We start from the raw sequence: 26,856 nt of genomic DNA, 5'->3' as shown, positions 1-26,856 counted from the left end.
GACCAGATCAGAAAAAAACGGTTGAAATGTCGTTGTAACATAAATTATGTGAATTAGTTTTAATAGTAAAATGATCATTCATGCTCATTTTTGTACAGTACTGTATTTTTTACTATAATTTATTTAATTAACGATTAAAATTCATTACTTATACTGTAGTTTTGGATTCTATGTAAAATGGTAGCGTAAAATAAATATTTCCTGCACCATTTTTAATGTTATTATTTAAATTTTATTTTATACATATTGTGCATAATTAATTAACAAATTACTTAATGAATAAAAAATTACAATAACATTGTTTATTTATTATTTACAATTGATCAATTAACAAACTATTACAACAAACTGTATTAATGACTGTTTGTTGGCTGGAATAGAGTATATAGTGGGCTGTATATGACCCGGTTGCCATTCTTTGCCCCTCCATAGAAGCCTTTCACCTTGGGAATTAAAAAAAACACACAGAATAAACAACATTTTGTTATTTGACAGATATGCATCAGGCAAAAAAACAAAACAACTCCCCTCCTTTTCTCATCCACTGGCCACTTAAAAGGGGATTTAAATGATGGCCCAGGAGGCACATGACATACGGCATGCTGTCCTTTAACTGGCCCACTGAGAAATTATGTTATCAAGTATCCTGTGATATATGTTGAATTATTTTAGACACTGTGTCTAAAATGTGTGGGGTTTATTAATTAATGTATTTGGTTGAATAAACAATATTAGTAAGATAGTAAATATGCATTGTTTTAATTAAATAATTGATGTATTATAATTATATTATTTATACATTTAAAAAAAGCTGCCTACAACAAGTACGGTAATATGTCTATTTTAAAAATCAAACGTGGGTTCCCTTTCCGTGTTATTATGAAACCCACTGATGTCTCGGCAGGACACGCCACAGTTTACATTGATTGGCTGCTGCAGGCCACGTGGGCAGGCTCCGCAGGTGAAATGAAACGACCAATGTATCACATTTGTCTAAAATTACAAACAGCTAATTTGCTTGGGTTATGGTTTTGTTTGGGTTAGGGTTACAGGGTAGGCTGTGGTTAGTAAGATTCATATTAACGCCGCCACACTGAAATCAGATAGTGCCTTTCCCGCAGTAGGGCGCGCTGTACGTAGATGTAGCATCCAATGATATTGCAGCAAGCCTGTGGCTATAGCCAATCATGTTGCATCAAGGCGTTTCCCGCTTCGAACATCAGTGGGATTTATAATGACGCTCGCTGACCAGACGGTGACAGTGGAAGAGACCATTCGGCAACTCACAGTACACCCCTCTTATTTTAGTTCACTTGGTTTACCCCGCAGCGCTTCCTCCATTCCAGTCAACAGCTTGACCCGCTCCCCTCCGCTGACAGGCAGCTGTCACAAGACCAACATGTTGTCCCGTTCCCGGTGTCTCTCCAGGAATATTGGTCGCTCCCTGTCTGCGATCCGCCAGGTAGGCCAAAAAGAATAAGTTCGACAGGAGGAGGCTACTCTCGGTTGGAATCACTATGGGCGGGCGTTGGTTTCGCCTCTGTCATCTCTAGCATTAGCATTAGCATTAGCTCCGCAACTGTAGGCCACGGAACAGGCCGTAACATTGTAAGCCAAGGACAGTATGACACCTTGCCTTTTAACTATGTTGTGCTATCCGTCATACACTTGTAAACATTTTTATGCACGAATGTTGTATGTATCGCCCTAAATGGTTTGCATTCTTGAAACTTCTCGTTAGTATTTAAGTTAAACTTTGCATTAGTCGCTAGCTAAGCGGTTGCATGCTATTGTCAGCTCACCTAACTTAAGTGTTATTTTGTTAGTGAAGTTAAACCTGCTTACTAACTTGATAAACGTTACCTGTATATGCGTGTTATATAATATTTCATTAGTACCCTCAAATGTTCCGAAAGTAGAAGTGAATGTAATCAAAAAAAGCCGGGTAGAACAGTATTGAGTACGTGTCATGAATTTAATTTTTTTTAGCTGCTTAATTCTTATTTAGAAGTTTGCAGATTACACGGGTAAACCATATAGTGCTTCATTTTAGCATGCAAGGTTGATTGTGTCAGCGGGGGCATCGTGTAACGTTTAACCTTTGACCCAGGATGCTATTCCTGACGTTTGCTCCCATTGCCTTGCATGTAGTCTTCCAACTGTCAACACCAATTGACAGTTGCTGGAGCTTGTCACTTTAAATGATATAACAATATTGCATTTTTGACTTGTCTTAATCCCTGTGCTCATCCTTGCATTTTCAGTAGGGGTGCACCGATCACAATTTTCCGGCCGACCCCCGACTTTAACAAATCTGACCTGCTGATCCCGAGTATTTTATAACAAGCAGCATACACCTTCAGTATTCCAATCTTGTTTTATTGTAATTAACACTGATCATATCTGTGAAATAATACAAATTGGTTGTTGTAACTGCACATGAAGTAGTTTTCTCAAATCAAAAATAAAAAGCCTATTGATCATCTCAGCAGAAAAGAACAGTGGTTGACTTTTTCAGACCCCTGAGGAGGGAGATGAGATCCGTGGAAAAGGGCTCGGCCGATCACCTAAAATTAAGCCAATTCTGCGCCGATAAATTGGCTGGCCGATCTATCGGTGCACCCCTAATTTACAGTAAAGTTTAACATAAAAAATGCAATTTATTGACATACTGGCGAAAGGACTTGTGTTCACTATATGCTGTTGTTTTGCCGTGTTTTTCTTTGCATAGGGAAATAATGTGCTGACTCGCAGAGGTGCTGCAGGTATGTGTCAAGTTCACATTTTTGCTTCTTGGTAGTATTGCCCCTGTCAAGTTTTTGATGCATTGCTGTTGTTTTCTCTGCAGCTATATCAACTAGCTACCCTTTCACTGCCAAGAACACTGTGTAAGAGCACACACTGACTTTGAGAAAACCACACTGTTTAGAAAGGTGAAATGTGTCCTTAAAGCCCCTCTAATGAACTTTTCAGCCTTCAATTCATATCTTCATGATTCTGATGATGAAATATTGATTTACAGCTAGAATAATGAAACCTTTGGATGGCGCGAAATCTGCCGCGCACAAAAAAAAAAAAACTACAAACGTGCAGACTGCTTTACGGCATATATCCTTTCCTCAATCGTTCCAGACGGAAGTCGAGTCAAACATCTACGCGCGATTACTGTTATCATGCAGAAGCTACAAAACACCCAAGAAATGAAGATTTGTGTCTGAGCTGACAATAATAATGATAAAAAGCCTACCTAAATGTGGATAGCACAGTATAGCATTTCACTCGCTGGCATGAGGTGAAAGACGAGGGGGATTTCCAACTGACGCTGCCTTTGTGGGAACTCTGCTCTTTTTTTTTTCTTCTTTTTTTTTTGGGTAGCTTTCCATGCTCAAATCAAAAATAATTATGCTAATGTTAGCTATCGGAAAATTACGTGGTTATTAATAGTTCGCCCTTCCACACTGACCCGACCAGCCACGCAACACTCAAAACATTGTGTGCTTTCTTGTTTACGAATGCTTGTGAATCCAACGCGGCAACAATACCGCTTTTGTCCAAAGGTGTCGCCATAATCAACAAAATCCAAATGCTCATTAGTGTTACTTTAAAGCATAGGTGTCAAACTCCGGTCCTCGAGGGCCGAGGTCCTGCAGGTTTTGGAGGTTTCCCCTCTTCCAACATAAGCTGATTCCAATCAGCAGAATCGTTATCAGGCTTATGCAGAGCTTGCTGATGAGCTGATCATATATCCAAAACCTGCATGAGTTTGACACCTACGCTTTAAAGCATTTGAGCAAATGTTTGTATCCTGGTATTAGAATTGTAGTCATTTTATGCGTGAATTTATAACTATTTAAAACATGTTTTAATATATTTTTTTCCTTCTAAAGAAAATCTGATCCACGATCCAATGTCTTCCAAATCCAATACTTCAGGACCTCTGTTGCCTACAGTATGTCTCATTATATTATATTGTCACTGTGTATACATGTTGTGAGCGCATTTCTGTAGTCCATTGAAAAAGTGAAAAGCGTATAGATAAATAGATAAATACATCTGGTGAAATATATTCAAATTTTAGTTTTTATAATTTAGATGATTGTATATTACAAATGGATTAGCAGTTGGCACATATGACTCACAGTTCTGAGGTTAGGGGTTCGAATTTGGGCTTCAGCCTTCCTGCGTAGCGTTTGTATGTTTTCGCTGTTGTTGAAAAGGGATGGATGGATCGTACAAATCAGGGAAGTATTTTGTCTCTATTGGTTTAATGTATTAAATTGAAGTACTTTTTAATTGAACTACTGAAATTTTTAGTAAAAATTTTAAATGTAACATTTAAAAAAAGTTGACTTTTTTTATTTTAGATACACCTGCATACTCATGTGTGTGTGTGTGCGTATGTGTATATACATACATACACGTACATGACTGTAGTTCTAATCTTGTCTTTGTGGCTCAGGAGAGGAAGTCATCACCATTAAGACCCCCGCCTTTGCGGAGTCTGTTACAGAGGGGGACGTGAGGTGGGAAAAAGGTAACACTCTTTTGTTCTTAGCCTCATTAGGTGCGTTTAATGTGGGCCGTGTAATGTCACCATTTTGATCGCGAAACCAACTTCTTCCTCCTACAGCTGTGGGGGACACCGTTTCAGAGGATGAGGTGGTGTGTGAAATTGAGACTGATAAGGTAAAGACCGCTGGAAGACAAAGAAAATCATCCCACAGATCCAGACTGTTGATTATCTTCGTGACTGCTTAATCAAACTTGCATCTTATATTTTTCCCCGCCCGCTTATTTTTTCCACTAGACAGCCGTGCAGGTTCCTTCTCCTTCTTCCGGGGTGATCGTGGAGCTTTTGGTTCCCGATGGAGGCAAAGTCGAGGGAGGAACGCCTCTGTTCAAGCTTCAAAAAGGCCGTGTGTAGTTTATACTTCAATACAATAGCGTTGATGTCATTTCTTAGGTGTTCGGCTTGATCGTTTTCTTCATGGCCTCTCATACCTTTTAGCTGGAGCTCCAAAAGCCCCGAAAGCCGAGGCCCCGGCCGCAGCGGCCCCTTCACCGCCATCTGATCCTGCACCTACACCTCCGCCCTCAGCTGTTGGCCCCATCCCGACCACGATGCCCCCCGTGCCACCTGTGCCAGCACACGCCATGGACGCCAAACCAGGTTAGCCGGCCGAGTTCTGTGACAACTGCCTCACAACGCCTCACGTCAGCGATTCATCATTTTGGGGATCTGTGGCCAATTTTTGTGTCTTTCCGCAGTGTCGGCCATCAAGCCCACCGTAATGGCAGCCCCCGTGGATGGAGGAGCGAAAGCGGCCCGCACAGAAAGCAGGGTAAGCGGCTAAATGAAACATACGGGGTGAGAATTTTGATGGTTATGGTTTGCAAAAACATCCAATTCTGTCTCTGGATTCAGGTTAAGATAAATCGCATGAGACTGCGAATTGCCCAAAGGCTGAAGGAAGCCCAAAACACCTGCGCAATGTTGACTACCTTTAATGAGATTGACATGAGGTAAGAAGCTTCAATTGCTCAATTGCTTGGGGGGGGGGGGGGGGGGGTTGCAATAATTTGACTCTTCCTTTTCCCCCAAAAACTGATTAAGATATTATCAAAATTATTATTATTATTATCATTATTATTATTAATAATATTTTTTAAGAAAATTAACTATTTTAGATATTTAACGTTATGCAAATTTTTATGGCAGTATGTTTTACTTCAATGTCTGACCTGGCCCATCTGACAGTTTTTATCGTGGATGGGCGAGTACCAAAACCAGGTAAAACCGGTTGGATATCGGCCTTATTTCAAGGTATCGGTATTCGGGCTGCCATCTTGTGGCTATTTTACAATCAGGAACTAGAAATGAGAAGAATAGAAAATTCAAGAAAAAGGCTATATTCGGAATCGGATATGTCTGTCTTTAAAATGATCCTACTGCTTTTTTTAATTGGGAATTTTATGTATCAAAAGTACTGGTATCAATCAGTACTTGGTATCGGTGAGTAGTCATGAGTTAAGTACTTGTACTGGTATCGGGTTAAAAAAAGGTACCTAATTTTCATAATCAAATGAGGCCCTTCATTATTATTCATCAGCACTTCAACTAGCAAGTATGCAAATATTTGCATATTTCATCCGTCTTTCTAGGTGTTGGTGGGACTCCTGTGTGTTTGCAAGTGCAATTGATACTAACACAAATGGTTATAGATTGGAATCTGCCCAATAGAAAAAGCTTTTTGAAACCGGATCCCCGTCTGAAACACCGGAATGTAAATATTTGGCCATAAATCCATCGGAAACAAAGATAAGAAACGTTAAAACGGGCTTTATTCATTTAAAAGGAAATGTTATGGTCCGCACTCGCCCCCGTGCTCAAGAGGACACTTTGAGGATTTCTTTCCTCGGCAAATGCGCGGTGTCAGCTTTCGGCTGTTGGAGCTTTTCCGTGTCTCCTAATTGGATTGACATTGACGGTCTGGAGGAAGACTTCCCAGGCTCGGCCTCATCTGGAGCCGAAGGAGGCGGTCGGGGCGCGTGGCGGCAGCGTCTACGGGGGCCCGCAGAGACCCGCGCCCTGAGTGCAAGGGCAGCCTCCACTGATATGGGCTTTTATGTCGGCCCAATAAGATTTACACACTCTGGAAAGTGAAGATTTTTATCGCTTCTTCTCTCCTTTCTCACAGAGTCAGTGTCTTGGGAGGGGCTAATTGTGTTAGCAGAGAAACCCTAGAGCTTCATAGACAGGAAAACAAACAATTAAAAAGAAAGATAAAAGTGAAAAATGAACAAAGGTAAAATGATTAGCAGGTCAGTCGCAATAGCTTTCCGAAGGGCCATTATCTTGTTTTAAAGCTGATTAAAAAAATATATATTTATTTTATTTTTTATTTTTACTTTTTGCATCTAGTAACAAATGGTAACTGACAATAAATAGTCCATCATTTCCAAAGCTATTCAACATTAGGTGTCTCTACAGTCACACTTGCCTGTGCTTTATAAGATACATGAAATGACACACAACATTGACAATGACATATCATTTGAAGGAAAGATCTATACATCCCAATATATCATTTTACATTAAAATGATCAGCGATTTTCTAGTTTTGGTCAATTCCGTCACGAGTACCAATACCTTGAAATTAAAGCCTGGTATCGGTCCTCTGCAAGATGGGGTAACACAACTCGTTCACTAATATACTTTGAAACGAAATGTCATTGGTATACAGGCGCATCTCAGTATATTAGAATTACTTGCAACGTTTTTTTTATTTTCAATGGTTCATTTTATAAAGTCAAATTATATTTAGCAGATTCATAAAAAAAAATACTTTTTCACAAGATGAGTTTGTTTGTACATTTCTAAATTAAACATATTTAGTTAGTTTTTTTTCTTGTGAAGCTCAATTCTAATTTCTTGAAATTGGGATTTTTTTCGTTAACTAAACTAATCATCACCCAAAAAATTTTTAATGTATATAATCCAGTGTGCTGTGAATCTATGAGTTTCTCTTTGTGATTTGAACACACATTGCTGCTGTGAAACCTCCTAAGTCACAATTTGGTGAATTTGTTTTTTTTGTTTTTCTTCTCAAATCTTCTTTTGGCCAATCCACACGTGTGGGTGTCATTTTTACAAATTATTGACCAATCTAAAGTGTTGAAAATGACTAAAAATAAAAGCACTCAGGTGCTTGAACGTGTCCTAGTGAAAGATGTATGAACCGTGCAAATGCGACCGTTTTGCTCCGTTTGCGACTTTTCCTTGCATTCCCCCTCGTAGCAACATCTCGGAGATGAGGAAGACGTACAAAGACGCCTTCCTGAAGAAGCACAACATCAAGCTGGGCTTCATGTCTGCGTTTGTGAAGGCGTCCGCCTACGCGCTGACTGACCAGCCCGCTGTTAACGCAGGTATCGGCTTCACCGCACAAGATGCCTGGCATCGCGCTTCGGTTTGATTCGACTCCGTCCAAGCTGCACGGAAGTCTGACCATATTTGTTTCCATGTTCCCTTTTTGTTTTCTCAGTCATTGATGACACAACCAAAGAGATTGTGTACAGGGACTACGTAGACATCAGCGTGGCTGTGGCCACCCCAAAGGTAAGCCGAGTGCGTCTTTCATACTCATTGGGAAGTGCTCAACTTGACCAAAATGTTTCTTGTGACTTTCGCCGTCAGGGTCTGGTTGTCCCCGTAATCAGGAATGCTGAGGGCATGAATTTCACCGACATTGAGAAAACCATCAATATGTTGGGCGAGAAGGTTTGTGTTGTTCTAAGATGTCTTGCCTAACGGATTCCGACAAGAATGTGTGGCTCATTTGAAGGGACTGAATGTTTTGTCTCTAGGCCCGCAATAACGAGCTGGCCGTGGAAGACATGGACGGAGGAACCTTCACCATCAGCAACGGCGGCGTGTTCGGCTCTTTGTTCGGCACACCCATCATCAACCCGCCTCAGTCTGCCATCTTGGGCATGCATGGCATATTTGACAGGCCTGTGGTAGTGGCTGGCAAGGTTTGTGTTTGCCATTTGGAATTTCAGCATCTCGGTGTGCAAAAAAAAGAATGGTTATAGAAGAGTTCGTCTTCACTCGCGCTGTCCAATTAAACGAAGGGAAATTCATTTTGAATAGTGAGTTCTGCAGTCACGGTGGCTGACTGGTTAGCACGTCCGCCTCCCAGTGCAAAGGTTGTGAGCGCAAGTCCGGGCTTCGGCCTTCCTGGGTGGAGTTTGCATGTTCTCCCCGTGCTTGCGTGGGTTTTCTCCGGGTACTCCGGTTTCCTCCCACATTCCAAAAACATGCATGGCAGGTGAATTGGACACTCCAAATTGTCCATAGGTGTGATTGTGAGTATGGTTGTTCGTCTCTGTGTGCCCTGCGATTGGCTGGCAACCAGTTCAGGGTGTACCCCGCCTACTGCCCGAAGCCAGCTGGGATAGGCTCCAGCAACCCCCGCGACCCTTGTGAGGACAAGCGGTACAGAAAATGGATGGATGGATGGATGGAGTTCTGCAGTGCCATAGAATACCACAGGGTGGCGCCCTATTCCACCTTAATATGAAATTTCACACTTACTGCTTTTGTATCTATAAAAGGGTTAACAAACAAAGTCAGAGGGTTGAGTGGATTATTATTATTTTTTTAATCAGTTTAACACACAATCTGCAAATGAATCATGCATTTTTAAATTCATTCTTTTTAACTGCTGTGACTGCACAGGTGGAGATCCGTCCCATGATGTACGTGGCCCTGACGTACGATCATCGCCTCGTCGACGGAAGAGAGGCCGTCACCTTCCTGCGCAAGATCAAGTCTGTGGTGGAGGACCCCAGGGTGCTGCTCCTCGACATGTGAGCCCCCCCCCCCCACCGGTATCTCCAGGCCCGACCGACTGAACCGCCCCACGCGACCAGGGGCTATACCCACCCTATGGACATTACCCACAATACGGATTTATTTTGTAAACAGTTGGGTTGTGCAATATAAGGCTGGCAGTGATATAAGGGTTTGGTACTGTCTGAGGATTTCCCGGGTTCTGGTCTTTAGATCAAATAGTATATTCAATCTTGTATGTCCGCCATATGTCGTTTTCTACATGAAATTATGCTCAAGTAATTATGGGATGGCAAAGTTAGGTTGCACGTTGCTGGGTGAGAGAATAATGGTGCATTCAGACCAAGGAACACAATGTTATGTCCAAAGTAATGAACTATAATTGAAGAATTGATGCCATTTCACAATAATGTGGAACATTCTGAATATGCGCTGATAGAATATTTAAGAAAAATGTTTTAATAAAATTCGACAGTACAGGATTTGGTGTCTGTGTGTTTATGTTTCTTACTCATCTCAAGTGGGCAATAGTGGGGGGGGGGGGGGGGGGGGACATTAAATGGAAAGTTGTTTAATTCATGACAAAATTTAATTAATCTGTTGGATATTGATGCGGTGAACATTTCGGAATATTTACTGCTGCATTCCGGTCTGGTTTGATATCAGGACAAATATATGAAGTGTTAAATTGATAACTACCAAAAGTTTATTTCATACAGTTTTTTCAATTTCAGAAGACCTTAGAATAATGTGAGTTGTTAGATTCTCACTATCGGGAATCCTTTAGGTATTTGCTTTATGTAACTTTTGTATCTGCTGAGAAATCCAGAGACTGCCGTAATGTGTCACATTGAGGCAGAATTCAGTTTATTATCAAATGTATTTTCATTTTCTCCACAACATAAGTATATGACAGGTGGTCTAAAAGATTGTCAGACGTTAACCAATTTCATGCATGATAAAAAGTAATGATATGAAGTCTAATGTTCTAGTGCTGTATGTTGAAGTGAAATTATAAGTACACGCGTTGATGGGACTTTATATGGTCATCACTTCTCTTATCACAGTCAAATTTTCTTTGGGAAGCACATAACGCCGGATTGCGCACGTTTCGGGCGCTCTTTCGTCACTTCCTGTGCATCACAAGAGGCCAATTTGCATTTGTATTTGCAGCCGACTAGCAGCTCAGCGCCTTCCAGGAGACGCTACTGAAGAAGGGGTGACACTTGATGTCGCTCACACCTCCACCGCCACACCCCAGACGATAGCCAGCGTCGAACTGAAGTAACTGTGGAAGCGGAAAAAAAAAGTACGTTGATGAATCCAGTCATTCACAAAGTAGTGTGACAAGGGAAATACTTGAAGTACGTAACCTCAGTGAGCAGAGATGCAGCTGCGGTGCTCAAGTGGTCGGGGATGAGCAGTTGAGTGTGGGAGTTGATTCCTGTCGGGTGGAGCTGCCAGAGCGGCTGGAGGCGCAGGGAGCAATAATATACATATTACCAATGATGATGAGTCATCAAATTAAATCCACTCTTTTTTTGTGTGTGCGCATCACTTACCATTCCTGTGAGAAGTTCAAATAGAAGAGCCCCCAAACTCCACCAATCACAAGCTTCCGTGACTCTGGACACTCCACCAATCTCTGATGACAAAAAATAATGAGTACATCTATCTTACACACGTGGGCAAAATTGCTCGAACCCCTCTGTTCATGAAAGGAAAATAAATAATAAATCAATAGAAATAAAAAAAAATATATACAAATAAATAAAAATACAAATAAAATTACATTAAAATTAAATTAAATTAAATTAAACCGATGAAAATCAGACATTGCTTTTGAATAATGGTTCAAAATAATTATTTTTAAAAAAAGAAAAAAACTCATGACCTGGACAAAAATGATGGTAATCTTGGCCCATGAAGTCCACTCTGGCTTAAACGACGACGGATGGTGCGATCTGTCGCTGATGCACCTTGACCTTGATGGAGGTCAATCTGGGCTCTTCTGATACCATTTTTGTTATCCGGGTCTTCAATTTGTCACCAAACAGCATAGTGACTACTTCATCTTTTAAATAGGGTGACTGGTTACAAGTTTGAAGACACCTGTGATGCTGATTAGAGGACATACCTCGCTTGAACATGTGAACTATACGGTCAAACTATTTTCAGTCTTTACCATCACTTTTGTCCATGTAGGCCTGTTTGAATAGTTTATTTTAAGATAATAATAATAATTCTGTTGACCCACAACTCAAAAGTAACCTGTCTTATTAAATTTGTTGAATTTCTTTTTTTTATTGTTAGTACCAATTATTTTGTCCACATTTGTCTATAAAACCAGAGGTTGAGCGCTACCTGGTGCACAGTACATCTGTTCCATGGCATCACAGTTAATTTCCGACTGAACTTCACTCCATTGTCCAAAAAATGTCAAGCACACCTTTCCTGTAACAAAATAAAATCAATAAGCAATATATTTTTTAATCAAATGCAATATTTTATTTTAATCAAATGATATGTCCTGCATGCATTCCTTGAATTGCTTTGTTAAGCTGCATTAGATAAGCAAAGTGAGACGAATGACGCGCCGCCGGCTTTAGGATGCAGATGAGCCTCTTTTTTTTCTTTTTTTTTTTCTTTTTTAATTATAATTTCATGGTTTGTACTAGTAGCAGAAGAAGAAGATCTGTCGGCAAAGGTGGGCAAGTTACAAAATGTGTCAGAAAACCTTCGTTAGTGATGGACTAACAAGCTGACGATTACAGTTTGGAAAAATAACGGACCAATGACAACATTTTGCAAAATGCCCACCTCTGCTGATGACACTCACCATTGCTGGTTAGCAGAACATTCCTGGGGTTGAGGTCCCGACATAAGATGCCCTGCTGATGGAGACTCTCCAGGGCCAGCAGGATCTGGGCCCCCCACACACGCGCCTCGGCTTCAGGGAGCCCCCAGCAGGTCTGACGGCTGGACTTCTCTGAGCATTTTGTCGGTAAACGAGGTATGTGGCACCATCCGTCCACCTCAATGATCTGGTCATCGCCGCGGCCCTCCATCTTCACCGGCGAGCCCTCAGTCCTCTTTTGGGCTCCGAGCAGGCGAGGGGAGTACCAGCTGGAAAAAGATCCTTCCGTGGGCGAGGCGGCATTTCCTGGACTGAGCAACTCACGGGCTTCTTCCACGCCGTCTCTCACGTGGACTGAACTTGTTTCCCTGGCAGAGAAAGGCCAGTTGCTCCCCGGGGTGGTCCGCGCACCCCTGCGGTCCGAGAACACGGCTCGGTCCGTGCTGCTGAGGACCACCACTCCGTTTCGTTCCTCCGAGCTGCCGGCCTGCTTCACGTCCAAGTTTGCAATCTCGTCACTTAAAATGGATCCCTGGTGAAAGCCGGGGCCGTCCCAAGACGCTCTTCCGTGGATTTGCGTTTGGCAATGGAGAGGAAGATGTAAAATGGCCGGAGAGGAACTTAAAATATGACTTTGAGTGTTTGGAGGATCCGTTTTTAGACACGAGCTCTGCTTCCAATGAGGCGTCAAGTTCAAGTCAGTGTCAGTGACTGCATAGGGGTTTATTTGGTCACCTCTCAGTGCGGGATCTGCAGCCTTCCAAGCGACTTCAAAGTCAGAACTGCACTCTATGAGTCCAGTTCCAGCTTTGCTGTCACTGAGTTCCGACATGACGTCCAGAGCTTGACTGACACGAGCGCAAGACAGAGGAAGAGCGGGCTTGTCCTGAGTTTGAGAGGAGTGCAAGCACAAAGTGGCAGCTGGCGGATGGATGCGAGCGCTGACCTGCGACCTGGCCGCTCCGGAAAGCAACGTCACGCGGTCGAGTTTGCTGTAGAACGATGCGGCCGAACGGGAGTTCTGCAGGCAACCCGTCTCCTCGATGTAGGAGTGAGTCCCGCAGCTGTCCACGCGCCGCCGGGTCTCGTCCCAAGACCTCGGCTCGTCGCCGTCCGGGCTCTCGTCGCTCAGCTTGCGAGGACCGCTTTCCGTGCCGACGCTGTGCTGGTAGTCTGTGCTGATTGTGGGTGAGGTGTAGCTGCTCTTCATCTTGATGTTGTGCTGGCCAGGTGTGATGCATTCTGGGTGTTCCTTGGCTCTCTCTTTCCTCAGCTTGTTAAGTTTGGAGAAGAGCCTCCCACCTTGGGGGGAGGAAAAAGACACAGGACTTGAAGTTTCTTTGTTAATCAACACCCTCAGTGTTTACAATTCCATCTATTCACAGATTGATTGATTTTACCAAACAGTGTCCAAACTTACAAGTACGTTGCCATTGTTGTTTATGTAGCAATGCATTCTGGGTAGAGACGTAGCATAGTTGCATGCTGTTATTTTTAGCCCCCCCCCCCCCCCCCAAAAAAAAAAAGCAGTCGCAGGCTCGCATCATTTTTTTCTCCCACGTGTGATGATTGCTTTGCTCGCCAGGGGGCAGCAAACATCTCACGTCATCATCCTAGAATGCATTGCGCACGTGAAAACATGGCGGCCCCGAGTATGAAATTATGTTGTAAACAAACAAGATTATTATTTTTTTATTACAAGAAAATATATATTTCTAACTAATTACAAGAAAATATATATTTCTAACAATGTGTTTTAATTGGACATATCAGTGGTTCTATTTACTCACCTTTGACGTGTTCAAGATGGAGGTAAACCGTGTCCTCGCTGACGTAATACCTCAGCAGCTTCACCATGTACGGAACTCCTTGAGGGATGATGGTCGGCTGCTCTCTGCTTTCCCAGCTGGACTTCATCAGACTCTGCAAAAAGCAAATGCAAGATGTCAGCTTCTCTGGAGGGAAAACATGACTTACTGTTGTTGGCTTAAAAAATAGTGATGGGAAGTCCTTGGTTAACTCATTCACTGCCATTGACTTTAAAAATATTCATTTGAACTATATCTATTAGTTAACATTTTTTTTCCATTTTTGTTAACAAGAGTATGAAAACCTAGATTTTTTTTGGTACATTTAGAACAGATATAAATGTGTGATTAATCGTGAGTTAACTCATGCGATTAATTGTGATTACAAATTTTAATTTTAATAATCTTTTCTTTTAAACAAAAAAAAAATTGTGTTTAATTTTTAATAATCTTTTTTTCTTTTTTAAAGAAAAGATTATAAAAAATTAGGGGCGCCAGGTGATTAAAATTTGTCATCGTAATTAATTGCATGACTTCACTATGACTCACGATTAATCACAAATTTTATATCTGTTCTAATACAGTAAAAAAAAATGATCTAGGTTTTCATACTCTCGTTAATAAAAGTGGGAAAAAAATTTAACTAATAGAAATAGTTCAAATGAATTTTTGACATCTATAGCCGTCAATGGCAGTGAATGAGTTAATATACTTGAGTGTTTATTTTTCTGAAAACTTTATTTTTCTTTTACTCCCAGTTTTACTTCCTGTTGCCTCCGTTCAACTTTTACAGCTTACCATGACCCGAATGAATAAAGAATCAACATCTCAAGAATGGAAATAAGGAAAGGTTTAAACATCACTGGTAACCGAAGAAGTAAAGGAACTGCTAATGATCTAAAGCATGCCGCATTATGTGACAAACATGAGCCCCACAAATAAGCAGCAAATGCAAGTGGATGCAACCTGGCTCAGAAACAAACACCCACCTTTACAACGAACGTCTCTTTATTAACCATGCTTTGGACAACTAGAACCTGCGCAAGGAAACAAACACGTATAAATAGCAACAATACAGGAATTTAAAAGTTAAGCGTCCTTTTCGTTTACCTTATCACTGACTCCCACCACCTTACACATCTCCAGATCCTCCACAGGAGAACTCAAGTGTCTTACCGGACGGAATCTCAGACTGCTGTAGCCCTGGTGGTACAAAGAAATACTGCAGTTGACCTCTACCGATCACAGGGCAGTGTCAATGTTGACATTATTTGCCACATTTAAGCTCAATAATGCTCAATTATAAACTATTATCATTCATAAGACTTAAGCTGAGTGTGGAGGAGACACTACTACTCTACTTTTAAAACAATCATCTTATTGCCATGGTTATTTTTTTAGATTAGGCCTCTTTTGCACATAATTAAATTGGTTAGCATCCTATCTAGTGATGTGTACCAAAGAGGCCGAATCTAATATGACCATGACAGTATGCCGATTGTTTTCAAAGTAGTTTCCCTGTACTCGCTGACTTCTCAAGCTCATAGGTGTGACCTTCTCTCTCGTTCTAGTTTTCCTTATCTATTGCTATCTTTGGCACACTTACTACCGGTAGTTGAATCCGGTTAATATTGTGAAGTCACACATTGTTACATGGGCTAGGTTAAGTCGACCACACTATGTGGATGTGGCTATGATAGTGTAAAAACAGGAATCATTCTGGATAGAGTAGACCTTCTTCCGCATGTGGCAGAAAAGGCTCCACTCAATCTTTTTTGCCATCCATTGAAGAGTTCAAATGACAACATCCAATCTTTTGCTAGTCAGCGGTGGCATAGCGAGCACAACGATAAACAGGCCGGTGGAAGTTACCTCCGAACTTTTCAGTCATACCCCTAAATGAGAGTTCCCTTTGGTGAGGTTGTCTTGCAGGTGCGTGATGAAGATTTCCTCGGCTCTCTTCAAATACTGGGTTGTCTTCCTCTTCACGGCCTCCCGACGCTCCTTGTTCGGGTCCACTGAAAGATAAACTTTTTCAGACTTGAATCTATCATGTGTGAATGGAAGAAAATAACAACTTCTAACTTCCTATTTTTATTCTGGTCTGTATGTTCCTGTCTCATCTTGCTCTGCGCAAAAAAAAATTTTTTTATGTATCACGCCTGTTGGTGAGTAAGGAACCATTGTTTTGTATGCCTTTGATCTCCCAACCAATTAGCTAATTATATAGGAACATGATAATGGAATAGTAATACTGCAGAATATTACATGATAAGCTTACATTGGACACCATTCAGTAGTAAGTCCACCCCATTCTTATAATAACTGAAAGCTGCCTCATAGTCCTCGTTGACCTCGCTGTCCAAAGCCATACGAATCTGCTTAGCTGCCTCCACCAAGTAATCGCGCTTCGCCATCCTGGTCTTGTTTTGGTGCCTGTCAAGGTCCAGTCGGGCCTGAACACGGTTTGAGAAGTATTTATGCTATTTTAGTGCCATAAACATAGAACAGGAAGTAAATGTTGAGTCTTTTAACTCATTCACTGCCATTGACGGCTATAGATGTTTTTTTTCTACTTTTGTTAACAAGAACATGAAAATTGCACATTTACAACAGAAATACAATTTGTGATTAATCATGAGTTAACTATTGAAGTCATGCAGTTAATAACCAACAAAAAAAATTGAATCGCCTGACACGATTTAAAAAAGAAAAGAAAAAAGAAACAATTATTAAAAATTAGGGACATCAGGCGATTACATTTTTTAATCGTAATTAATCACACATTTTATATCTGTTCTAAATGTACAATAAAAATAAGGTTTTCATGCTCTTGTTAACAAAAGTGGAAACATTTTGAAATAGTTCTAATGAATTTTTGACATCTATAGCCGTCAATGGCAGTGAATGAGTTAAAAGTGAGTATCCATCTTTCAAATGTTATTGTTTTCGTGGAGTCCCACCTTTGCTTCCTGGTCTCATGAAAAGCAGGACACATCTCTGCTAGGTGTCACTGGGCTCGGTGTGATTCTCCCCCCAGTGATCTCCAGGTTTTGGCCTCTGTGACAGAGCATGATGGGCTGGAAAAGTGGAAAGAAAGAGTTAACCGCCATTTGTGCAGACAGGAAGTTAATCAAAAAAGTTGGGCCTACTATTTTATATATATATATATATATATATATATATATATATATATATATATATAGAGAGAGAGAGAGAGAGAGAGAGAGAGAGAGAGAGAGAGAGAGAGAGAGAGAGAGAGAGAGAGAGAGAGAGAGAGAGAGAGAGAGTAAATATTTAAAATGTTTCATCACTATAGCATCATGAAGACTTAACGTTGCCATTTTGGACAACCACAATGTCAGTATTTTGCACTTTACAGTATATTGATACATTCAACCCTGCTTTTTATCTTAACTCATTCGCTGCCATTGACAGCTGTAGACGTCCAAAATGTATTTGAACTATTTCTATTAGTTTAGTTTTTTCCATTTTTGTTAACAAGAGTATGAAAACCTAGATTTATTTTTGTACATTCAGAACAGATATAAAATGTGTGATTAATCGTGAGTTAACTCGTGAAGTCATGCGAATAATTACGATTACAAATTGTAATCGCATGATTTCTTTTTTCTTTTCTTTTTTAAATAATCTTTTTTTCTTTTTTTTAAAGAAAAGATTATTAAAAATCCGGGGCGTCGGGCGAGTACTATTTTTAATCGTAATTAATCGCATGACTTCACTAGTTAACTCCTGATTAATCACAAATTTGTATATCTGTTCTAATACAATATTTTAAAAAAAAACTGTAGGTTTTCATACTTTTGTTAACAAAAGTGGGAACAAATGTTAAACTAATAGTAATAGTTAAAATTAATTTTTGACGTCTATAGCCGTCAATGGCAGCGAATGAGTTAAGAAAAACAAATAGTTCCTATAAAATCATAAATATATTAGCGCAATATCAAAACTGGCAATCAACTGCATAACGGTGCTAACATACAATAATTTTTCTCTTAAATCTGCCAAGCACAAGCCTCGCATCCTCGTAGCAGGAAGCGACACCATCATCATCAAGAGGAGATTTCTCATCCATCAGTACTCAACTTGCGTAGCCAGCATCTTAACAGTCCTCCTTGACAATAAATACAACAAACATCACATAAAAAAAGGCATGCGAATGCACAGATAAACACAGCGTACCTTAAGTGATGAGGCCGACCGTGTGCCTTAGCAGCATCAGCATCAGCCAGCACACAACACACTCTTCCGAGGAGCAGCGGAGGAGGAGAAACCGCAGGCCTGGCCTCCGATTGGCTGAACGTGATGTCACGTTTGGTACCATTTCCCACACGTCGCTCACTTCCCCCACTCGCATCACGCCAGATGCAGTCGGATTTAAAGAGACAGTGTCGTTTCCTTGCGTGCATTGAATGAGGGCTTTGCTATTTTGCACTTCCAATCTAAATTGCATAATCCAGAGTGTGAATCGCAAAACAGTTCATCTCCTTCATATATGCGCCACTCACGATGTATGGAAGGCTCGTATTCAGATTCCATAGTGATGGGTGCTTAGTACCAGATGGAACTAGACTGCCCCCCTCCCCCGCCCCCCAGGGGAGGGCAGGATTACAGAGGGGCAGGCATAACCTTGTCCGACTCGCACAGAGGCGAGGAGGGGAACACAAGGAGGATGCAGCAGCCTGTTCCCAAAAGAAAAAGGGAGGGGTCGGCTCTGTGGACCTAATGGCTCAGTATTGATTATATTTCGATGACCTCATCATTTTTCAAGTATTGTTTTTGTCTATGTGGGCACCGTAGTGGTTTGCAGATCGGGAGTTTGAATCTGGGCTTTCCTGTGGATAGTTTGCATTTTTCCTCTGAGTGTTCCGGACATTCCAACATGCATGCGTTGTTTAAAAAAAAAATAATAATCTTCACAATAATATGTTCAATCCACCCCCACTAGTCTAAACACTGCATTCTGATTAATATTGCATCTGTGGAATATGAATTAAGTAGCAAAATGCACCTGTTTTTATCCATCTCGTGGGGGGCGGCCATTTTGCCACTTGCTGTCGACTGAAAATGACATCACACGTCAGCTCTACTTGTGATCGTCACATGACCAATGGCAAATGGAAAGATGAAGTTACAGTACATTTGTCGTAAGCAAATACGTTTCAGATTCAGACCAAATAAGTGAAAGTGGACACCTGATCATGGTTATTGATTGGTTTGTTATTGATGTTAGTGATACATGAACCTGATGTTTTTGACAATTATTTGAAATCAATTAAGTGTTTTTTTTGGTTTGTTTTTTTACAATGATGAGAAATATGATCTGGTATAAAGAAATTAATAGGAAAAAAAAACAATAATTGTAATTAATGTTGTGGCCACTGAGTGCAGACAAAGGTGAAATTTCAATAATGATGTCAACATTGTAAAAATGTTCAAATGATAATGTCACCGGCCACAACGTTAAGTACACCTGCAGATGTGACTATGTCCATCCAGTACAATATCAATAAAACATCTATTGTAAATCAATTTAATAATGTGTATTATTTATGACCTAGAAATGTATTTAACTTTTCACCATATTGGTCCAGCTTGTCGAGTTTGCTGTTATTGGCTTGTAACTGTTTTTTGTTCCAGTTTTTATTCTTAATGACATAACCTGTTCGGAGATGCTGCACAGCCACTTCAAAATTGCACTTCTTTCTGAGAACCTCATTCGACCCTTTTCTTTCAAAAATATGCAAACAACAATCCCAACTACCTTAGCGCTATGATGACAAGTTAGCAAGTGGCTAACTTGAAATACAGTCACGTGGCTAATGTTAGCTGGTATTTATAGAAAAAGAAAAAAACAACAGTAATACAAATTTTTTTCCGGTTCCACGTAAATAAAAGTCACACTCACACGTCGCAGGTAAAATTGTGTCGATTATTAAAAATTTGCTTACTAACAGAGTCCGTATTTGTAAACTTTAGTCAACTTGGTTCCACTCCTTGAGCTCTTTGACTAGTGATTGACTGGGTCACCTTTCAATAAGAAGCATAAGCAATGTGGTGTAAAAAAAATTCTAAACTGCCAGATGATGACATCAAGTGGGAATTCGCTAGGATAAAACAAAGTACAGCTGTAGCAGGAGACGTGAGGTTACAGTTGTTTTATTACTCCTGTGGCTGCAGTAAATACAAAGCACCGCTAGAGGTCAATACATCCCTTTGTACACAGTTTGTATACCGTAAGGGTATTTTATGTAGATTTTGCATTTAATTCATTTATTTAGTCTTCGGATGTAGTTTTTGCGAAGTGTTGATGTGTCTTAATGTACAGTTGCTGCTTAACTCATATTCCACATACGCAATATTAATCTGAATACTTTGTTTAGACTAATATGTGGCTGCACAAAACATATTCATGGCAAGAAAATGGTTTGGGTTAGCTCCCCCTAGAATTCTCCACTATTCTAAATGTTGATTTTTACTTATATTTATTCCCCAGCTCTTGAACACTCTCCCCGCTGAACTCCGTAACATAGACTCACTAACATATTTCAAATCCATTCTCAAGACTCATCTGTTTAGAACAAGTCTACTCACACTGTATTGTCTTTTCTTATTTTCATATTTTATTTTATCTTATGTTGTTCTTAACATTATATGTTTTTAACTTTGAGTGTCCAGAAAGGTGCCTATAAATAAAATTTATAATAAAAATAATTTTAAAAAATAAATAAAAATAATAAGAAAAAAAATAAAAATAAATAAATACATATACATTAAAAATAAATAAATAAATAAATAAATAAATAAATAATAATAATTATTACTATAAATAAAATAAATAAAATAAATAAAATAAATAAAATAAATAAAATAAATAAAATAATTATAATACTTATTATTATCCCTGGATTGGCTGGCAACCAGTTCAGGGTTCAGTTCAGCCAATCGCAGGGCACACAGAGACGAACAACCATCCACATTCACAACCACACTTATGGACAATACAGCGCGCCCAATGAACCTGCCGTGCATGTCTTTGGAATGTGGCAGGAGACCGTAATAATAATAACAATTATTATTATTATTATTTCTGCTTGAATTATGAGTCTGTTGGCCAAGGTTGGAAAATGTGTGCATTTTATATCATGAAACCTCTGACTGTGGATCGTATGATAAACAATGACTTCTTGGATAATACGCTGTAGCTCCGCCCATGGGTTATGACATGTTTTAAAATGCTGATCCTTAATTATTTGAGCTTAGTCCGAGGAGGTTCCTTGATTGACTTGGCAATACCTTTTTTATAACTCATTAATTTTCACCACAATCAACCTTTCACAAGTCAGTGAAAGCAAGACGCCAAACAGGGAAGCTACTCTCACAAGGGCTTCGTTTTATTACAACAGAACATATATATACAGGAGACAACGGACAAATCCAAGAAGAATGAGGTTGGTTGTGTATTTAGAAACATTTCCTGTGGACAATGGAGGGGCCTGCCTCATCATATTCCTGCTTGCTGATCCACATCTGCTGGAAGGTGGACAGGGAAGCCAGGATGGAGCCACCGATCCAGACGGAGTATTTCCTCTCAGGTGGGGCGATGATCTATGATAGGGAAAAACATGACGTTTAGTGTCAGCGTTGCACAATGAAGTGACAAATTACATGAAACATTATTTTTACCTTAATCTTCATGGTGCTCGGGGCCAGAGCTGTAATCTCCTTCTGCATACGGTCAGCAATGCCAGGGTACATGGTGGTACCACCGGACAGCACATTGTTGGCATACAGGTCCTTACGGATGTCAATGTCACATTTCATGATGCTGTTGTAGGCGGTCTCATGGATGCCAGCGGACTCCATACCTGATAGATGACAAGCACAACATATTAGTTACTCTATTAACTCATTCGCTGCCATTGACGGTTATAGACGTCAAATATTCATTTGAACTATTTCTATTAGTTAATTTTTTTTTCCATTTTTTGTCAACAAGAGTATGAAAACCTAGATTTTTTTTTATTGTACATTTAGAACCGATATAAAATGTGTGATTAATCGTGAGTTAACTTGGGAAGTCATGCAATTAATTACGATCACGAGCATCAGGCGATTACGGAAATCCCCCATAGGAATGAATGGCGGGCAACCAGGGGTCCGACGCTCCTAATTTTTAATAATCTTTTCTTTTCTTTTTTTTAATCGCGTCAGGCGATTAACATTTCTTATTGTAATTAATCGCACGACTCACGATAATCATAAATGTTATATCTGTTCTAAATGTACAATAAAAAAAAACATTACTAGGTTTTCTTACTCTTGTTAAAAAAGTGGAAAAAAATGTTAAACTAATAGAAATAGTTCAAATGAATTTTTGACGTCAATAGCCGTCAATGGCAGTGAATGAGTTAAGACCGCACAAAAAAAGAGAATAAAAAAACTAAACGAAAGGAACTCACCAATGAAAGAGGGCTGGAACAGGGTCTCGGGGCAACGGAAACGCTCGTTACCGATGGTGATGACTTGACCGTCGGGCAGCTCGTAGCTCTTTTCCAAGGAGGAGGACGAGGCGGCGGTGGCCATCTCATTCTCAAAGTCAAGAGCCACGTAGCACAACTTCTCCTTGATGTCACGCACGATCTCACGCTCAGCTACGCCACGCAGTGTTCAAGTTAGGGAACTGCGCGTCGTTAAAACCGATCAACGTGCGATTTGTGACTTACCGGTTGTGACGAAGGAGTAACCGCGCTCAGTCAGGATCTTCATCAGGTAGTCAGTGAGGTCACGACCGGCCAGATCCAAACGCATGATAGCATGCGGCAGAGCATATCCCTCGTAGATGGGGACGTTGTGGGTCACACCATCACCAGAGTCCAGCACAATACCTAAAAAAAGATGTCAAATTTGATTAACTGCCAAATTAAAGTCTGCTTTACATCAGAAATGATTTAATAGTGCTGATATCAAGCTTGTTGGAGTCGGACTAACACCTCTTATTTACAGTCAAGGAGGAATGCCGACACACATTTTGACACCCTAAGTGTTTACGTTTCTGGCGCGTGGCACCATTTTTAGTACTGGACTTGTCTCATTTGACCGCACTTAATAAAAGGATAACGTAAAGTACTGGAACTATCTCGTTGTACTAACCGGTGGTACGACCGGAGGCGTACAGGGACAGAACAGCCTGGATGGCCACATACATGGCGGGGACATTGAAGGTCTCAAACATGATCTGCAAAACAAAAGGCGGCAGAATTTTAAAGGGTGTACAGTGGTCGCTCACTACTTCGCGGTTTACTTATTGCGGATTCACTCGAACGCAGATTTTTATTTGGGTCCATTTATGCTGCTCTTTCCTGCATTCAACAGTGTAATTACATTTTTAAACAAAATATAGAATATTTGGTATATTAAGAAACGTGTGTGGTACACGTTTAACTCATTCACTGCCATTGACGGCTATAAACGTCAAAAATTCATTTGAACTATTTCTATTAGTTTAAAGTTTTTTTCCTACTTTTGTTAACAAGAGTATGAAAACCTAGAAATGTTTTTTTTTTATTGTACATTTAGAACAGATATAACATTTGTCAGTCATGCGATTCATTACAATTAAAAATTGTAATCTCCTGACGAGATGATTATTAAATATTAGGGGCGTCAGGCGATTACATTTTTTAAATCGTAATTAATCGCATGACTTCACTAGTTAACTCACAATTAATCAACATTTTTTTAATCTGTTCTAAATGTACAATAAAAAAAATCTAGATTTTCATACCCTTGTTAACAAAAGTAGAAAGAAATATGTTAAACTAATAGAAATAGTTCAAATGATTTTTTGACGTTTATAACCGTCAATGGCAGTGAATGAGTTTAATTTTTTTGTGTGATATTTTTCTTATTTTAATTCTTAGCAAATCAGTGTCTGATCACTGGTAAGTTTTTTTTTTTTTTAATAAACCGCCAATGCATGTGTCTGGTGAGTTTCAATCACCGAATCGCTTTACTACCTGTGTCATCTTTTCCCTGTTGGCCTTGGGGTTCAGGGGGGCCTCAGTGAGCAGGGTGGGGTGCTCCTCAGGGGCCACACGCAGCTCATTGTAGAAGGTGTGGTGCCAGATCTGATTGACAAAAGACAACAGCTGCTCTCAGGACTGAAACAACAACAACCCCGTCCTCCGAGTTTTGTTAAAAATAGCTTTGCAAATTGTGGTCAGCTGTGAACTGTCCGGAATCTGGAAGGTCAGCTGCCATGAATGCTGTTAATGAGCATCAATGTCAATACACACCTTCTCCATATCATCCCAGTTGGTGATGATGCCATGCTCGATGGGGTACTTGAGGGTAAGGATACCTCTCTTGCTCTGAGCCTCATCACCTACGTAGCTGTCCTTCTGACCCATACCCACCATCACACCCTGCGGACGAAATCAATGTCCATCTTATTTTGATATACAATTATTATTATTTTTTTTAAAGGCGATAGTCAAGCTGGTAACGTCAAGCAAACCTGGTGGCGGGGCCTTCCAACAATGGAAGGGAAGACAGCACGGGGAGCGTCATCTCCGGCAAATCCAGCCTTGACCAAGCCAGAGCCGTTGTCGCACACAAGGGCGGTAGTCTCGTCGTCGTCACACATGATTAGGCTTCGCTGGGGTGGTCTGACGTGTTTGGAGAAGAAACAGACACTCAATGGACGTATGGCATGAAAGGACTTTATGATAGCCTCCCAGCGATATCCAAAACCTTTAGTGTGACTGACACTCATTTTTATATTTAGGGTGATAATTAGACATGCCCCTTGTATTTTCCAGTCTTTTGATCTGGACCTTGTTGTAAAGCAGGTGTGGGTAAAGTATAACCCTCTCCGTTCTTCAGTGTAACCTGCCAAGCATTTACATGATCAAGAGTCCTGTAATAATATTGTATAATGCATTTTGACTTATGAACCCTTCAGTTTTGTTGTGGCTGATAAAAAAAAAAAATAATAATTACAGTTGTTGTTGTTGTTTTTTAAACTTACACGATACCTGTTCTGTATATTAAATATGTTGGCATAAAGCATACAATTTTTTTTTTTTTTTTGTCTGTTCTGATTTTCTTGGGATTTTAAAAGAAAGTCAACTGTCAAACTTGTTTTAATTCAGGGGCCTTTATCACCCAAATTTGATCTCAAGTGGGCCGGACCAGTATGTCCATGGCCTAAAAAGCTATAAGTAAGAACAGTCAAATTATTATTATTATTAATGTATTTATTTTGCAAATAATTACATGTTCATTCTGAAAATATTCACATTTATTATTATTTAATTGTAAATTGATCAACAAAAATTAGTGATTTTTTTTGGGGGGGGGGGGGGGCATCAAATAGCCTACTGAAAAACAGCCACATTACCGAATGTTATTTAAATGGTTGTAAGTGCGCCCTCCAGTGGACTAAATTAGCAACAACAGTTAATTTTTTTGAAAAAAAATGCAGTTTGTGTTCTGTCCTCAAGGGTCACATTGGACCCCCTAACAGGCCAGTTGTGGCCCACGGGCCATGTTTGATACCCCTGACATAGACTAAATCAAGAAAGCAACTTAAGAATGGTTAATTAAAGTTTAAATACAAATACAATAAAAATGACAATGAATTGTTTTTACTACTAAACATTTTCTAGTATCAGTACAATTCTTCAATCTCATGCCTGTATGGCCTCGCCCATCATCTGTCAGTTTTGAATTCCAAATGTGACCCATGAGCCCACCCCTGATGCAGAACGACTGATACCATATCTCCACAATTGTTCCTAGAAGCTGCTGAGGTAGCACCAAAAAGGGTCATAATAGAGAGAGTGAGAGAGAGAGAGAACGTGTGGTCTATTTTAGGCCCGGCCCCCTCACAGTAGCTAACAGGGAAACACAAGTGACACTTATCCTCTCTTGCTATTTCAGATCTGCCGCCATCCAGCTGTTGCCATACTTTGACACTTTTGTTTTCATGCATCACCCCAGCTGCCAATTAACATTGTTTATAGGCTGGCAAACTCTTTTAACATCACGCTATGAAATTGGGCACCTTGTAATGAAGACATACAAAATATGATCTCAACTCCAGAGTGCATCATGAGGAAATGTTGTTAATTTTACTATAGCAATCAATTATTTCTTTCCGATACCTAAAAATCAAGCATTATCTTTAGTGATAAAAAAATGTTCAATTAGTGAACTTAACACAATAGCCAGACTTCTGTATTGAAAATCTCGATGAGGCATACTCACCAAAGGTGCACTTGTAAACGCCGGATGCTTCCACTGGGACAAGGACCGGTGCAGGGACGAGCCCCTTAAATAAGACGCCGGCTCACTCTGGGGCCGGGAGGGGTGGGGGGCGTGTCTAAAAGTTCACACAAGTCCAAATAAGTGCCGCTAGAAAAGAAATCTACAAGCCATACTGAAGAGAGTGTCTGGCAAATAGGGATATGACTGCTTCACAACAAAATGATGATCACGGATAGAGCTTGTGCAACAGTTATGAGAAATGCGAGGAGAAAAAAAAGATAAGATAAGATACAACTGGATCTCTATCTGGTATTTAAATGTATGAATAAATGAGTTTGGATACATATTTATATATGAAAATGACATCCCCATGACATGAATACAGAAGATCCGTGCTTCGTGTTATTTTGACCCACACTTCACAGTTGCGACTCCCTCTGATGACCCAGTCAAGGCAGCGCCGACGCCGGTTGTCTCGTTAAGGAGATGAAAACATTGCACATGTGTGTGAACCACGCGGGCTGGTATGCGCGGCTGAGCCT

At 40.3% G+C, this 26,856-nt stretch overlaps 3 protein-coding genes across 3 annotated transcripts; 1 reads left to right on the top strand and 2 right to left on the bottom strand.

The window, feature by feature from the left end:
• The first annotated feature begins 1,329 nt into the window (after positions 1-1,329).
• Positions 1,330-9,837, top strand: dlst (dihydrolipoamide S-succinyltransferase). The gene is made up of 15 exons (XM_086094834.1): positions 1,330-1,462; positions 2,732-2,765; positions 2,849-2,888; positions 3,888-3,949; positions 4,460-4,534; positions 4,631-4,686; positions 4,808-4,916; positions 5,009-5,170; positions 5,269-5,342; positions 5,426-5,523; positions 7,799-7,929; positions 8,046-8,119; positions 8,198-8,281; positions 8,368-8,535; positions 9,242-9,837. The coding sequence occupies exons 1-15, from the start codon at positions 1,400-1,402 to the stop codon at positions 9,374-9,376; spliced, it is 1,365 nt and encodes a 454-aa protein (XP_085950960.1). The 5' UTR covers positions 1,330-1,399; the 3' UTR covers positions 9,377-9,837.
• Positions 9,838-10,193: 356 nt separating this feature from the next.
• On the bottom strand, positions 10,194-18,525 carry rps6kl1 (ribosomal protein S6 kinase-like 1). Its single transcript, XM_086093919.1, has 12 exons — positions 18,224-18,525; positions 16,984-17,100; positions 16,302-16,476; positions 15,914-16,038; positions 15,131-15,223; positions 15,010-15,057; positions 14,003-14,135; positions 12,195-13,514; positions 11,720-11,809; positions 10,918-11,000; positions 10,729-10,824; positions 10,194-10,643 (listed from the first exon to the last, which is right to left on the bottom strand). The coding sequence occupies exons 3-12, from the start codon at positions 16,435-16,437 to the stop codon at positions 10,533-10,535; spliced, it is 2,235 nt and encodes a 744-aa protein (XP_085950045.1). The 5' UTR covers positions 16,438-16,476; positions 16,984-17,100; positions 18,224-18,525; the 3' UTR covers positions 10,194-10,532.
• Positions 18,526-21,414: 2,889 nt separating this feature from the next.
• LOC147162918 (actin, alpha cardiac muscle) lies at positions 21,415-26,377 on the bottom strand. The gene is made up of 9 exons (XM_086094491.1): positions 26,315-26,377; positions 24,561-24,711; positions 24,340-24,468; positions 24,061-24,171; positions 23,195-23,279; positions 22,768-22,929; positions 22,504-22,695; positions 21,728-21,909; positions 21,415-21,649 (listed from the first exon to the last, which is right to left on the bottom strand). The coding sequence occupies exons 2-9, from the start codon at positions 24,687-24,689 to the stop codon at positions 21,506-21,508; spliced, it is 1,134 nt and encodes a 377-aa protein (XP_085950617.1). The 5' UTR covers positions 24,690-24,711; positions 26,315-26,377; the 3' UTR covers positions 21,415-21,505.
• Positions 26,378-26,856: the final 479 nt, after the last annotated feature.

The sequence above is a fragment of the Leptonotus elevatus genome, chromosome 14 (genome assembly GCF_054856555.1).
Source record: "Leptonotus elevatus isolate MCC_2025b chromosome 14, RoL_Lele_1.0, whole genome shotgun sequence".
Lineage (NCBI taxonomy): Eukaryota > Metazoa > Chordata > Actinopteri > Syngnathiformes > Syngnathidae > Leptonotus > Leptonotus elevatus.
The sequence above is the reverse complement of the archived record's forward strand: the minus strand, read 5'-3'. Positions and strand labels throughout refer to the sequence as shown.